A 14,343-nucleotide genomic window follows, 5' to 3' on the forward strand; every position below is an offset into this window, starting at 1 on the left:
CTTACAGTTGGAAAGATGGCAAGAATGAAAAAGTACAAAGCATAAGGCATTTATTTATACATTCCCTGCCATTGTAAATGTATTTACATACATTTCTCTTGTACAGAAAAATAAAATTTTATAAATTATTAATATCAACATAAAAAAGATGAATATACAGAAGACCAGAAGGAAAAAAGAGGGGACACTCTACACAAACAGTAATATAGGGTAGCTGAAATATTGAATGCCTTTCTAATGTCTTATTTTTTTGGTTATGTTGATGAGAATGCTAGGAAGTGAAATGCATTGAGACAATATTCATTTCTATATGCCAAATAGAAACAAAACTTAATTTGCTCAGTAAGACAAAATCAATTACTCATATGAACTGTCCTTAAAATAGTCAAAGAACAGATTTCATGACATTCTAAATCCATCCATCCAATCCATCTAAATAAGTAGTGGATTTTAAATTGCATTATATGATGCCATATAGTATTGTAGAATAGTAATTATTACTTGTTCTTACATAAAAGTATATAATGCAGACAAATGCAAACCTGTTTATTTGAATTATTATGAAGTATTGCAAGGGGGAAAACTAAGAACAAGAAAGAATGTGAGAAGTGACTAGATTAAATTCAATTATCTTATTTTCTGAGAAACAGTCATATGCTATACTATGATAGACATGATGGGAGAGACTCTTGTAACTCCCCTGTGAAAAATGAGTTAGAAAATGCTTAGATTTGATATTTCTTATATATATAAAATAGTATATGTGCTTACAACAAGGCAAATTCTGATTAGAAATTGGGAAATGAACGTTTTTCACTCCCAGGGAGGTATAACACTAGGAATGGAAAAACTGCCCCGGRATTTTGTGGAATTCCTGTTTTTGGAGATACCAAGAATCTTGCTGGACAAAGCCCTAAGCAACGTCCTAGACTGGGCTAACTCTTTCTATGAGTACGTGTATAAGATTTTGAAAGGAGCCTGAGTTGCCTTTCTAGATTAACTTGCTGTTACTGTCCTGCAACCTTTTGGTGGTGATCAATTCCTGATGATGGGATCAATATGGGAAGCTATTTCCTGTTAACATAAAACTAGTGGCATTCTCTATCGTGAGCTGTTCAGTAAAATTCATTAGCTGAGTCTGGTTTTAACAACTTGAAAATGGGGAGGGAGTGAAGAGAAAGTTCAGCTTTATTTAAATAAAATGATTTTAAATATTTTGATCATTTATCCACCTTTAGAATGGAAATTTTGATTGATATTGAAGTGTACCCTCTTCCTCTGAAGGGAAACTACCATGTCATTAGTGTGTTATGATAGAATTGAAATTGCTCTGTTAATATGACTTTATTTTTTCCTTGGCTGTATTATAATATATATCTTTTTTACACTATGAAGGAGGCCTACTTCTTTAATTGTGGAGAAAATTTGAGTGCAAAAGGCATGACTTACCTTACCAATTCACTATTTGACTACAGAAGTCCAGAAAATAATAGTATTCGTGCAGAATTTATATTGGATGCAGCTCATCATAAGGTCAGAGAATTATATTTTTCATATAAAAAATTCTAATGGTTTCTAATGGCTGTATAACAGAATTTTTTAGATTTGCTGGCTGTTTGAAGGGCTGATTTTCCTAATATCTTATTTTGCAGATGGCCAAAAAGATGGTAAACCTGTTTGTGTTTAAAACAAACCAAAAATGAGTCCCAAAGAAAACTCAGAAACAAACAAACAAAAAATGCCAGTGAAACAACCACTCTTCTCTCCTTGAGAAGTAAATTAATGGTTTGAGATCCAAAATCCCTAACTACAAACCTCTTCAAAGAGAAACTGAGTTGTGACAGAATGCTAGCAAAGGTCAAGCTTACGAGCACATACTTCTTTAACCAGAGCTAATAAGTAGAGTTCAAACTGAGAAGTGCTCTTTTGGAAACTGAATCTGGAGAAACGTAGATTTTGTGGTCCCTGGACACTGTATATGTCTACTTAGGGGAAGTCTTGCTAACTCTGCCTTTACTGAGGCTGACTACATAAAATAATAAAAACATTTCCAATCTCAAGCATTCTGCCTTGTTGTCAATTTTGGAGCAAACCTATTTTTCCTGATTGCCTGCAATTTTGAATAAATGTAATTTTGCTCAAATTTAAACTTYACTGTTTTCACAATTTTAGTAATAGTGATTGAGAAGTGTTAACATGAAGACTTCATAATAAAGTGAAATAAATGAAATCACAAGCATTTCAACATGTTTAAGCATTTCCAGTTATTTGTTTTTGTTAAGTTTTACTCTTTCCTTAACTTGTCTTCTACGGTTTTAGGACTTGACTGCCTTTTGGGGTGAGGGGAACAAACTTGCTGTGTAGCAAGTGGGAATATTACGTATGTATCCTGGTGATGGCATAAAGTTGTGTTTTCTGCTGTTCAAAGATAAAAACACAATTTTCTTCTAAAGACTTCTTTAAAAAATTTCTTTTAAAGAATGAGCTTCAGTTTTGAGTGTATTTAATTAGGCAGTTCTGTAGGATGCAGGAGGTCAAGTGAAGAATATTTAGTCCATTAAAGGTACTAAGTAACTAGATGCTATTGATGAATTGTTCAGAGTGTCCAGTAGAGTTATGGACGTGCCTTTGTGTGGCCCCAAGTAGAAGTTACATTACCTATCACAAAGGTGAATTCTTTGGGATAACCTCTGTCCTTTGTTTTGATAAGCCTTTCCGTGTGTTGATGCACAAACCCAAACAAAAATATATCTCCCTCATAGGAGCCTATCAGTTGGTAATCTCAAGATCCTTTCCTTATACAACATTTTCGGTGTTTGCTTTGCTTTGTTGGTAGGAGACGTACACAGAGATAGCTGGAATGCAAAGATTTGGGGCTTTCTACATGGATTACTTGTACACAATGGAAAGCACCGGTGGCAAAGGTACCTTTCTTCTTTGTTTACCCTGTTAAATAATAGAAACAAAGACTTTGCAGGCCCAGTTGGTCTTTGACCATATGTCCTCCACCTTACCTTAGATTTGCCTTCAGATTCATAGTTAAAATGGTTTATTCTGCATTGATACATTGGAGGTTAATTGTTCTGCCTGTTTTTGATTGTTACCTTGTTTTCTGCCTAAGCAATTAAGATAATATCTCTTATACGCCATGAGTAAAGTGAAAATAATTCTCTTGTAGCAGTGCAAATTTCATTAAGAATAACAACAACAACAAAGACTTTTAAGTAGAAAAGTAATTACTAATGACCTAGGAAAAATTTATTAAATATGTTGATCTTCTGTCTGATAGAGAAGCTGAAAAAGAACCATGATATTTTCTCCTATATAAAAAAGCAAGGTTGAGAAGGCTGTGCCTCAGAGTTACCCAGCTGAGTGTTTACATATAGCTTTATTTAGCTTGCCATTTAGTCCGATCCATTTGCTTCATTATAGAAACAAATATATTACCTATATATTCATATAGGTAAATATAGAAAATAGTATGTGGATGTATGTACCCACACATACAGACGCTATGCCATTGCACTAGGTAGTTGAGGGTTAGAGCAGATAATTGAACAATTCTTTCCTACTCCTAAGGCTTTGCAGTCTGTGCACCATATCGTTAGCTTTGTTGTGCATCTAATTGAGAAAATGTGCAATAGGTCAAGCTTCTACTGCAGTTTATTTCTGTTTTTAATAAAGAAATAAAGGTTCACTAACTCCAACAACTTTTAGGTAGGGTGGATATGTTTTATCTCCTTTTTTGATTTTTGCTATGGAAGTTCGAATATGCACAGGTTATTTGATTATGAGAAGCTGATCTTGTGGATTTCCTTGCCTTGCTTTTCTGAACATACAGGAATTGAACAAGATATCTTTTCCTGACTGCAATGAACCGTTGTTGGAGAGTGTACAACTCAGAAACACCCTTTTTAGCTCACAGCCATGCTAGTGTTTTTATAGTTTTTTTTTCCTCAGCTTCTCTACTATTTAATTCAGTTTGTTAGTTTGTTTGCCAGGTTCTTGGCTTTTATTTGCTTTTTCAGGAGGAAAACACCTCAAAATGGTTAGCTTCCTATCAGGCCTTGCTGTGTGCTTCCATTTCAATATTACTCCTCTATTTCCAGCTGCCTGAATACATAAAGGAATAGATCATCTAATTAATTTTGTTCAGTCTCAACAATGACTCAGGAATTTTGAACTTTAAATTTCCAATTAATTTTGTCCTTAAGAAAGCAACTCTGACATTTTCTGCTAGTTGTTTTCTAGCTAATTTTTCCATACTGAAAGTCACGATGTAAACTATTTAAGTTAAAAATCAAGGCTTTACATTGATTTCAAAACCTTGAAATATTTAATTTTGTTGCAGTTTAAATGTGTGGTACTGTTAGGAAATGTATTTATGTAAAAAGTGAACATTTTACTCTTTSCCATTTTGGCCTTGTTAATCATATTATTAGTTACAACTAGAGCATACTGCCTTCCCCTAAAAGCCYAATACAACCTAAATTACAGGAGGCAGTTGCTGTGATTGTAAGATTTTTATCTGTCAAAGCAATTTTAGTTTGTCACCTTCCTCACCCCTTTAACCTTTCTCGGAGCATTCAATTACTGATTAAACCACGGAGGCCTCCTGGATTGTATTAACCTCAGGAGTTTCACCTGTCACTTGTGTAAGTGCACTAATCAGTTTTAGTATTTTGATTAAAAACAAGATAGTGAGTCTTACCCAGTGGTTTAATTTTGAAATTCTTTCTATCCTTCTTTTCACCTTCTGTTTTGCTATTTTATACCACCTGTTCGCATGCACAACAGCAATTTCTTGGAAACATCTCTGATCCCTGTGGAGATGTACATGACCTGCAGATTTAATACAGTATGATTTTGATGTTTTATATTCTGTTTGTATACTCCCATCTTAAGGTTTTTGTCAGTTAGACTTGGGCATAGGTTTTACCGAGGGCTAAATACTCTGGGATCAGTAATCTGATTTTTCCCTTCTATATCTGCAAACTTTCAAAATTAACCTGTGAATCCTTACTTTTGCCTAACCTATAGAATTGCTACTTGCATTATTTTTACACTTAAATATGGATAATTAAACCTAATTATCCCAGAAAGTGTGTAAGTTCTGCCACCTCAGTGTATTTACTGTATATATATAAAGTGCACACAAGTGGATATATTCTGTCCGTTTTGAAAACGTAGGCCCTAACTACTTTGAAGACTTTTGGAGAGAGTCCTGACAAAAATATCTGTTAAACTCGTATTAAATAAAGCATACTCTGACAGCGSGCTATATATATATTTATTCATATAATTCCTTTTCGTGATTTATAACAAAGTTCCAAYAATTTCAGGGGTTGCTTTTTGTTGCCTCTAAGGCATTTTGCCTTCAGAAGTGAAGAATCTTGTGGAGAAGATTAGAAGAGGGTTTATAAGGTTATCTTTTTGTGCCTTTTTTTCTTTCAGAAGTGGTAAACAGAGGAACAAGGGGAAGCAGAGGCTATAAAAGCTCTGCTATCAGCTTTGCTTAGGCTCTGAGGGACAAACCTGCTGAACCTATAGGCTTGGAGAGGCCTGCGGGGCATAAGGACAGCTCGATCTCAAATCTGAGTGAACCACCATTCCCCTCGCCAGAGCTTACAAGGAAGAACATTTTACGGAGTGATTTATAGAGGAGGGAAGAAAACATCCTCCCTTCTTCCCATTAATAAGACTGTTTGGAGTGAGTGTAGTAAAGGAGAGAGTGAAAAGGGAGTGTTCCCATGAATCATGGAAAAAGGCCTAGGTTCCTGCCGGGTAACCAGAAAGAAAACATGCATTTTTCCAGTTGGCTTAGGGTAAGATTTGCCTTGAAGCTGTGAAGCTGCACATCGTGCCAGGCTGGCTTCACCACAAAACCTCAGCTCCCCAGAGCTGAACAGATGCTCTAGCTCTTTGAGAAAGTGTCAGCTGCCTGCTTCCACTGCTCATCTTCTCCTGCCATTTCTTTGAAATACACGGGTACAGGCRGATTACATCCATGAGGATGAGAATATAACTAGAATTTGGAATGACCAGATTTTCCCATGGTTTTGGACAGTACTTCTCTACCAATGTGTGTTGTTTCTTACTGTAACAGAGAGTCAAGAAGTTGCTAGTTCTGCAGGAAAAATTAGAGTCTGAGAGGTGGGTAGGAAGAGGAGGGATGGAAACAAGCTTGCATTGGGAGAAGGTGCAAATTCCTTGTTGGATAAGAAAGGGTTAATGGCTTGGCAGTCACTTGAAAGTCACTGTTACTGGTATGGAGGATTCAACAGGAAAAATCAGTCTGCCATTAAGATAGCCTTTGTTTCCTGCAGAATGACTTTATCATAAAAATCCAAGGAGAATGTATCAATGAGACAATCCTGGAAATGAACAATAGACACTGAGGTGAAACACTAAGTTTAATTACATGGTGGGTTTTCTATTTTCTGTTTGTCACAGATTTGACCAGGTGGATTATGAAGTATTTTACTAGCTAAGGAGTGTGATTTATCCAGATTCAGTGACTGACTAAAATTTTATTTTTCAATTTTGTCTCTGAATTCTCTCTTCTTTTTGTATGTTAAATCGTCTGAGAATCCATTTAGTCTTGATTTTTTTGTGAGACTTCTTTGAATAGTTAACTGCACGCTTAATCTACAGTTCTTATATCAAAACTGTAAAGACATTTTGCAAGTAATGAGCCTTTGAAAAAAATCAGAGGCCTGACTGAAACTTTATGGAGTAAATATTTTTGTAAGTTGTGTGTAGCAACAAAACCTATTTATGACTTTCCAACATAGCATTTAATTCAAGAATCTTTCCATGAAGTCAGTTTAGAGTAGTCATACTTGTCATTGGCACCTGGGATAAAGGGACCCACAAAAGTTTTGAGGTTGTTTGGACCTTCGGAGCGTTGCAAAATTAAGAGAGAGAAGGATAATAGAAGGATTCTTAATAATTGATTGATTTGTATGGCATTTGGTGGAAAAGCAGAATTTTGCTGTTTGCTGTTCATTGTACATAGTAATAGTATTTTTGTAATGTACAGGAGTAGTATTTTCTAAAATACCTGTTAAACCATCTGCATTGTATTCATGTGTTGAAGTTGTATTTTTATAGCTCCTGTACATTTATGGTAAGTCTAGGATTACAGTATTTGAAGCAAAAGTAGTTGGCAAAGGTTAAACTTCTATATCCAGTTGTTTGATATRTGTTATCTGTAAAACTTCTAGTTCCTGGGAATCAGCAAGACCTTCCTTCAGTCAAGAGTGAAGATTTTGGACATGTGCAGGAGATGTCTACGAAGAACCTCATTGTTGGTCCCCTCAATCTTCGGTTGGATAGCAGTGCCGTGCACCGCATAATGAAAATGATCGTTTGTGCTCTGGAACATGAATATGAGCCATACAGGAGAACTAAGCCAGGTTTGCTACTACTGCATATACACAAACATACAGAAATAAATCAGACCAATTTCAGTGCTCCTGAAGGAGTTAAACTCTTAATTATTGCAGTTTTAAATATCCCTGCTTTTTATTGTTTTAGGCCAAATAAAAAACAATAAAATGAAGGTAAAAGTATCTCCATCAGTGTCAGGCAATTTGAAAGCCATAATTTTCAATCCTCCTGTCAAGGGGAGTGTTTATTTTATTGACACTTCTATCTTGTCTTTGGAGTCTTAAAAAAGGAATAATCCCTGCATTAATTAGTTTGAAATAATAGTTAAGTGAGGAGGCAGAAGGAGATGATTGGAAACAAGCTATGGGAGAACTGTTAAGATCAGTTTCTTCCATAAAACTTACAGTGAACTGTATAGATTTCTCATTACTAAAATGTGAATCTCAAAGTTATGAAAGTACTCCAGTAAGGATTGCATTTAGGCTTAGGTGGAATAAGCGTGGAAGGAATAAAATTAATAAATACGGAGAAATGAAAAAAACCCTTTTCTGTCTTTGCTAATCTCTAAAGCATTTATCAAACAGCCACTGTAGGAAATATTTATATTTTCCCACTTTTCCCATTACATAATCTTGATTTGTTTCAGATGTTACAGATGGAAATAGAACTATGCCGAGCTCAGAAGAAGTAGCATCACTGGAAGAATACATCCCCACTCGACTTACAACATTCACTATTCTTAAGTGTACAATTACAATCCCTGTGGCAGAATTCAATTTACTGGACCACTTGTTGCCCATAATCATGGGTGGGAAGGTAGGCATATGCAGTTATTTATTCAAGTCTTTACATGAGCATGTGCTATTTAGTTTAAATAATTAGGTTAAAATATATAAAATTGAAAAGTCAAACGTGCATCTTAACATAAGGGTAGCTGCATCTTTTTATGCCTAAATGTCTCTATATGAAATATTGGTAATTGAAGCAGTTCCTATCCCGGTATGAAAGAGAAGTTTACCTTCTGGGCTGCTATTCCATGTGCCAGTCACCCTACTGCCTTCCAAATAAGTTGGCTGCTTGTGAGCCTTCCTTTTAGATACCTATGTGGTGTGTGCAGTGACTAGGCAGGCTTCTTAAAACTTGAAGTGTCATTTACCATAGCAAAAATAAAACATGGTCAAACTTTGGTTTTGGAATGAAGTAAGCCTCATGTGAAGGCTGTGAAGTGTAAAAAGTTGTATCAACAATCCACTTCTTTTCCCCAAACAGCCAGCAGGTTCATAAAACACATGAACTTTAAATGTCAAGTTTTTAGTTGAGTTTTTGATACACTTGTGATCAGTCATTTAGGTGTTTTGAACTCAAGGTGGTAAAATCATGTTTTTTATCAGTATAAGTGTTCGTTGTAGGTCCCAGTAAGAAGRGGAGCCCAGTAATGCGTTCAGACTCCACAACGTATTGACATTTTACAGGACATAACCTGGGGAGGAAAAGGGAAGAGTGTACATAATCTTAGATTATAGATATATTCCTTCATATATTCCTTCAGATATATAGATATATTCCTTCAGATATTCAGATATTCAGGATTTCAGCTGGAAATCCTGAATTGCAGCAGTGGATGAAGATCAGCACAGGTAGGATCTGTGCAGTGTGCTATGCCCTGACAAGAGATTTGATTAGTRCTGCACAGCCAGAGGTTTCTATCATCTCAAGGGATATAAGGTTGTATTTGTTATCCTCTTCCTCCTTCTTATGTTTTCTTTAGTAAAAGCTATTTTGACCAATACTTTGTGGTGTCTGAGAACAGTTCTGGGTATTCTGTATAAATATGTGCATTAAAAATAACTAGCAAGATTCAGAGCAGTGTTAACTTGTCATCTTTTTTCACATGTTAAATTGATGACATGGTGATTGACTTTTACAGATGAATGTGCCGTAAAAACTTTACTGTTCAGCGTTCAGCAACTTGCCACGTTTAGTTGAGTCGTGCCTMAAGCTCAATGCTGACCTGAGGGGGCTTATAAACATGAACTCTGGGGCTAGATACCACAGCACAGTGGCCATACTCTGTAGCMTCATGGAAGCTGTTTCTCTGCACTGTTATAGAAATTCTTTTGTATTGGAAAAAATATATGCATGCAAGTCATATTCTGTATCAGTAGTCAGGTAGACAGAATAGTTCTTTACCTCTATGAATTTAGGTTAAATTCTCAACGAAGACAGTTTAGACTGTRTAGGAAAGTGGGTTACATCCACTCCCTGTCCTTGCAGTCAAGGTAGGGACAATATTTGTAGTCTCTTTGAAAGTTGTAATCTGTGATCTTTCTCTCCTTGGGCAGCTGGTGTYCGTATAATGGGTAGACAGCCCTAAACCTCTTGTAGGATTAAATTTAAATGACYTTTTTAGTACTACTTTTTCACCTGAAATACCACACTTCAAATTGGTCTTGCTTTGAGTAGAAGTTTGTACTAGGTGTTCTCCAAAGATCCCTTCAAACCTCAGTTATTCTGTGATTCTACAACTTTCATTAAACATGGTATTTAAGTGAAGCCAAGCATATTTAAAATACTAGTAACTTCATCTTTTAGACTTATCATAGTATATGCATCGTTCTTCTTTATTATTTTTGTGTATGATTAATGAAAGTTTTAGAATCATAGAACAGTTTGAGTTGCAAGGAGTCTCTGGAGAACATCTAGTCCAACTGCCTGTTYCAAGGGAGCCCAGTTTGAACAGGTTGCTCAGGACAGTGTCCAGTTGAGTGTGGAGGATCTCCAAGGATACAGATTCCACAGCTGATCTGACCAACCTCTCCGTATGCTTGCAGAGTAGCATCTCTGGGCATAACGAGYAACAATCTCCAGGCATAACGGTTACCTCCTGAGCCTCAACCTGTCCTGCAGCAGCAGCTCTATGCTAAATAAATAATGAAATATTTCAATTTGCATAGTCTAGATGAAGATTTTATGAAGTAATATTTTATTTCTAAGGGTATATACAGAATATACACACAGATGGTTTTCAAAGAGCTTGAGCATTATTTGGAATATATGGCTATTGTAATCTGTTAGTAGATCATTACAAGATTTGCATTTGTGTGTATGTATATGTTGCAGATAATAGATCCGTAGTGTAATAATGATGTGGGTTTTTTTTCTTTCTTTCTTATTTTTCCCTCCCTTACCTAGAATTCAGGGGGACTGTTAAATGCTACAAGCTTCCAGCCCGTGCGGCCTTTGCCTTCCATCAGAATATTGGTGGATAAGATTAACCTGGAGCATTCTGTGCCGATGTATGCCGAGCAACTTGTGCAGATGGTCAGCAGCCTTAGCCAGCCATCTGATAACCTGCTGCATTACTGCTATTCACACTGCTATCTGAAGGTAAAAAAAAAAAAAAAAAAAAAAAGGAACTTATTTTTCACTGCAGTACAAATTTTTATTATTAGCTCTCTTGTGGGTATTTTCAAACTAGCTTAAGGACACAGTTAAATAAATTTCATAGAATAAATATGATTTTGTATTAGTACCTCTTACCTGAGCCATGTGGTTTCTAATATGAACAGAGACCCTCACATGAGGAAATAACACAGACTGAAGCTCCAGTGTTGTCATGGCAAAACTGTGTTGAAATAATTTGGAAGGAAATCTTTCCAATTCTTTTATGTTACGGAATACATATGGAATGGACATATGGTACCATGTCATGTACATGGAATACATTATGGAATACATGGATTACAATGAGTTATGCTTAGAAATGTGGTAGGATTCTGTGAGGAAAATAYGTAAATTTTAATAGTATTGATAGAGTAAATCAATTACTATGAAGAATACAATCAAAGACTTGCTAAAGCATTTCAGATATTTTCATTTCAGGAGGAAAAACCTTTAGATTTTCTCAATTTAAAATCTATTAGGAAAGGAATTTATATTGCTAGTTTGGAGGGAGTTTAAGATGCTATTGAAAAATCATTTTGAGACTGTTCAGTTGCCATCTGCTAAGATTTCAGTAGTAAAAAAGTAAACTTTCCAATTTTCCATTCACTAGTATGCTTCTATCATAACAAAAATCTAAGTAATGAAATTCTTACCATCTGCATAAAACACAAATATTGTTCCAGAATTACATGGCAAGTTTTAGGGAAAATGTGTTCACATTTAAAGTGTTTGGGATAGCAATGTCACAAGTCAGCTGTTTAGTCTTTTTTTTTTTTTAACCTTTTTTTTGTCTTTTTTTTGTAATGTTGAAGATAATCTTTTACTCTGAAAGGTTTTAGCAACTATCGGCATTTTAAAATGAAAAAACCTTGATATTTATTGGGTCAGATTTTTTTTTGCTAATTATGGTTTAAGCATAAGTGTTGTATTTTTATGTGGTAGAACATTAAAAAGATTGAACTATGAAAAAATTGTCGAGAAAAATTTTGATGAACTTCTCTTTAGATTTTCTCATTTTATTAAAGAAAAAGCTTCAAAAGAAATCTCCTCCTTAAATATTACTTTTTAGGGAAATGTTGCAGTTCCAAAAAAAAAAATTTACACATTACCTTTCATATAAAATAATTTTTTTTGCAGTTAAAGATTAAAAATGCTAAAGACTAAAGATGTAAAGAAGGATAGAAAAGTTACTTGGTGGATTAATTTGCATATTTTTTTTAATAATTATGACATTTTTTGAGTGAAGAAAATATATACATTCTTATTGGAACACCATTTTGTTACTGGCAGAATTTTCTAGTTATATGTAGATTTGGGGGAAATTTCTTTACAAGTGATGCATGATTTATTTTGTATTTATTTAATCTATTTTAAGATAGTTCATTTGTATGCTTGAAAAATAACTTGAAAATGATTGTATTGTGTGCTAATTTATACTTTGACCAACTGTATTTTTTCAGATGTTCGGTTTTCAAGCAGGACTGACCTCTTTGGACAATAGAGGGTTATACTTCTTCCCTGCTCCAGTTATTCCCTCTTTCAGTACTGCTGTTTATGGCAAAGTGATCAAGTTTCCCAAATATTGGTGAGTGTTAAGCATGAGTGGCTTAGGGTATGCTAAGAACCCTACCCCTATATTTTCTGTTGTACCACATATTTTACTGTTAAGTCTGTTACCTTTAAAAACCCTCTTTGTAAGGGTTTAGGAATCATCATTTTAGACAGATTTGACAGATTTGGGGTTGAGATGATGCACACACTTTTTGAATTCCTGAGAACCAATTTCCATGCTTCTTTGAGCTGAAGTTTTATATTGAGGTTAATGTGTTGAACTGAACTCTCTTTCAAGTTCATCCAAATAAAAACATTTGAAATGAGGCCTAATTCTCATGAAGATTCATATTTAAAATAATAAGATAACAGGTAAACAGGTTAATGTGTTAAACAATTCCTATTCATGCATTATGTGCTGTATACTTAGACTGAAAAAGAGATTTGTTTTGGATGTATAATGGATTATCCATATATAAAAAAGGAATAAAATGTTTGTAGTAGTAGACAGAGAACATAATGTTATTTTCTCATTCAAGTTACGATACCATATTAATYGTAAAAGTTTTTTTTAAGATAATCAGCACACCACCAGGTGGTAGCAGCTTAATTGACTTTCTCGTATTTTCCATCAATAGTTCACAAAAGTAATAACCACTTCAAATGAATTACGGTTCTGTCATGGCCTTTTGCTAAAATATAATAAATGTTTTCTGAATAACATATAATCAGCAAGTAGTCTGGTAGGATTGGCAGTCTCTTCCCACATTCCCATGTATTTTACATAATGTTATTCCCTGTGATCCTTGTTAGCAGTCGTCTCTTTCTCTCTCTGAGCAGTAGTTCTAGGGGAATAAAATGGAACTGCCTTAGGATGGCAAATCATCTGTTAACATATACTAGCAGTTCCTGCAATACAAATACTTATTGTGCTTGAATTTATCTTAAAAGAACATTAGTGGTCACTCTTTTTCTATGATACTATGTATTTCTAGAGTTTGTTTATTAGCAGTATGAAAATAATTATATAAAGTTAATTCATTCCAACAATTTATCTAAACTAAGCAACACCAATTTGCGGGTAATAAAGTAGAAAAACAAATGAGTACAGCAGCAGTCTGGTTAAATGAAGTGTAGTCTGAAGTGAATAAAACTCCAGATGAATTGCATCAAATAGCACTTGAACTAAATCGAAATCAGCATGAGGACCGAGGGCTCCATTGAAGTCATGCAGCGAGTGAGAATTAGTCTGGTAGAATAACCTGGTAATGTCATTAAACTTAAATTCATTTTTCCCCCGAAATTATACCACCTGCTTTATTTGGATTTTTAGATTTCACATTCCAGGGCTTCTTAAAGTGCACACATGTGATGCTACATGTGTTCTTCTGTTTCTTAAGAGAAAATATATACCACAGACCATACCTTTTAAAAACAAAGACATTTTATGAACTGTTATGGAATCCCTCAGGTAGTATGTTTTGAGTTAGCAGTGAAAAATCTCAACTTTATTTCTAACATAAATCAATACAATAGCTTTCTTTTCTAGTTCAAATATAATAATCTCAAAAAGTATACTGTGTATTAAATGCTGTGATAGCATTTACGTTTCAAAAAGTTGATAAACGGTAGCATATTTTAAGATAAAAAGTTTGAGCGACATCAGACACATACATTCCAGCAAATAACCATTTATACTGCAGAAATGCTGTTTCATTTTATTTACTAAATTGTTATCTGTTGTAATGTAGGTTAATAGACTTTCTTACAAAAGAAATCTACTGAAACTTGCTATTTAGCTAGTTAGGTCTTTGATGTATTGTAGACTTAATCTGTTTTTGTATTAAAGTCAAAAAGGCTTGTGTTTTGTTTTGTCAACCATAGCAAAATGCAAAAAAAAAAAMCCCTCAATGTCAATATTGACATTTTATGTAGAGTTCCATGCCAAACTGTAAA

General features: G+C 34.6%; 1 protein-coding gene across 1 annotated transcript in view; it reads left to right on the forward strand.

Annotated features, from left to right (window-relative positions):
* Positions 1 to 14,343, forward strand: part of VPS13B (vacuolar protein sorting 13 homolog B) — a 399,744-nt gene that overhangs the window by 48,945 nt on the left and 336,456 nt on the right. The window contains exons 10-15 of the mRNA XM_026049995.1: positions 1,396 to 1,533; positions 2,837 to 2,924; positions 7,227 to 7,418; positions 8,039 to 8,208; positions 10,585 to 10,779; positions 12,297 to 12,421. Coding sequence (XP_025905780.1) covers positions 1,396 to 1,533; positions 2,837 to 2,924; positions 7,227 to 7,418; positions 8,039 to 8,208; positions 10,585 to 10,779; positions 12,297 to 12,421 — 908 coding nt within the window. The remainder of the gene's footprint in view (positions 1 to 1,395; positions 1,534 to 2,836; positions 2,925 to 7,226; positions 7,419 to 8,038; positions 8,209 to 10,584; positions 10,780 to 12,296; positions 12,422 to 14,343) is intronic.

This window comes from Nothoprocta perdicaria, unplaced genomic scaffold (assembly GCF_003342845.1).
Source record: "Nothoprocta perdicaria isolate Ctin4 unplaced genomic scaffold, notPer1 scaffold_64, whole genome shotgun sequence".
NCBI lineage: Eukaryota > Metazoa > Chordata > Aves > Tinamiformes > Tinamidae > Nothoprocta > Nothoprocta perdicaria.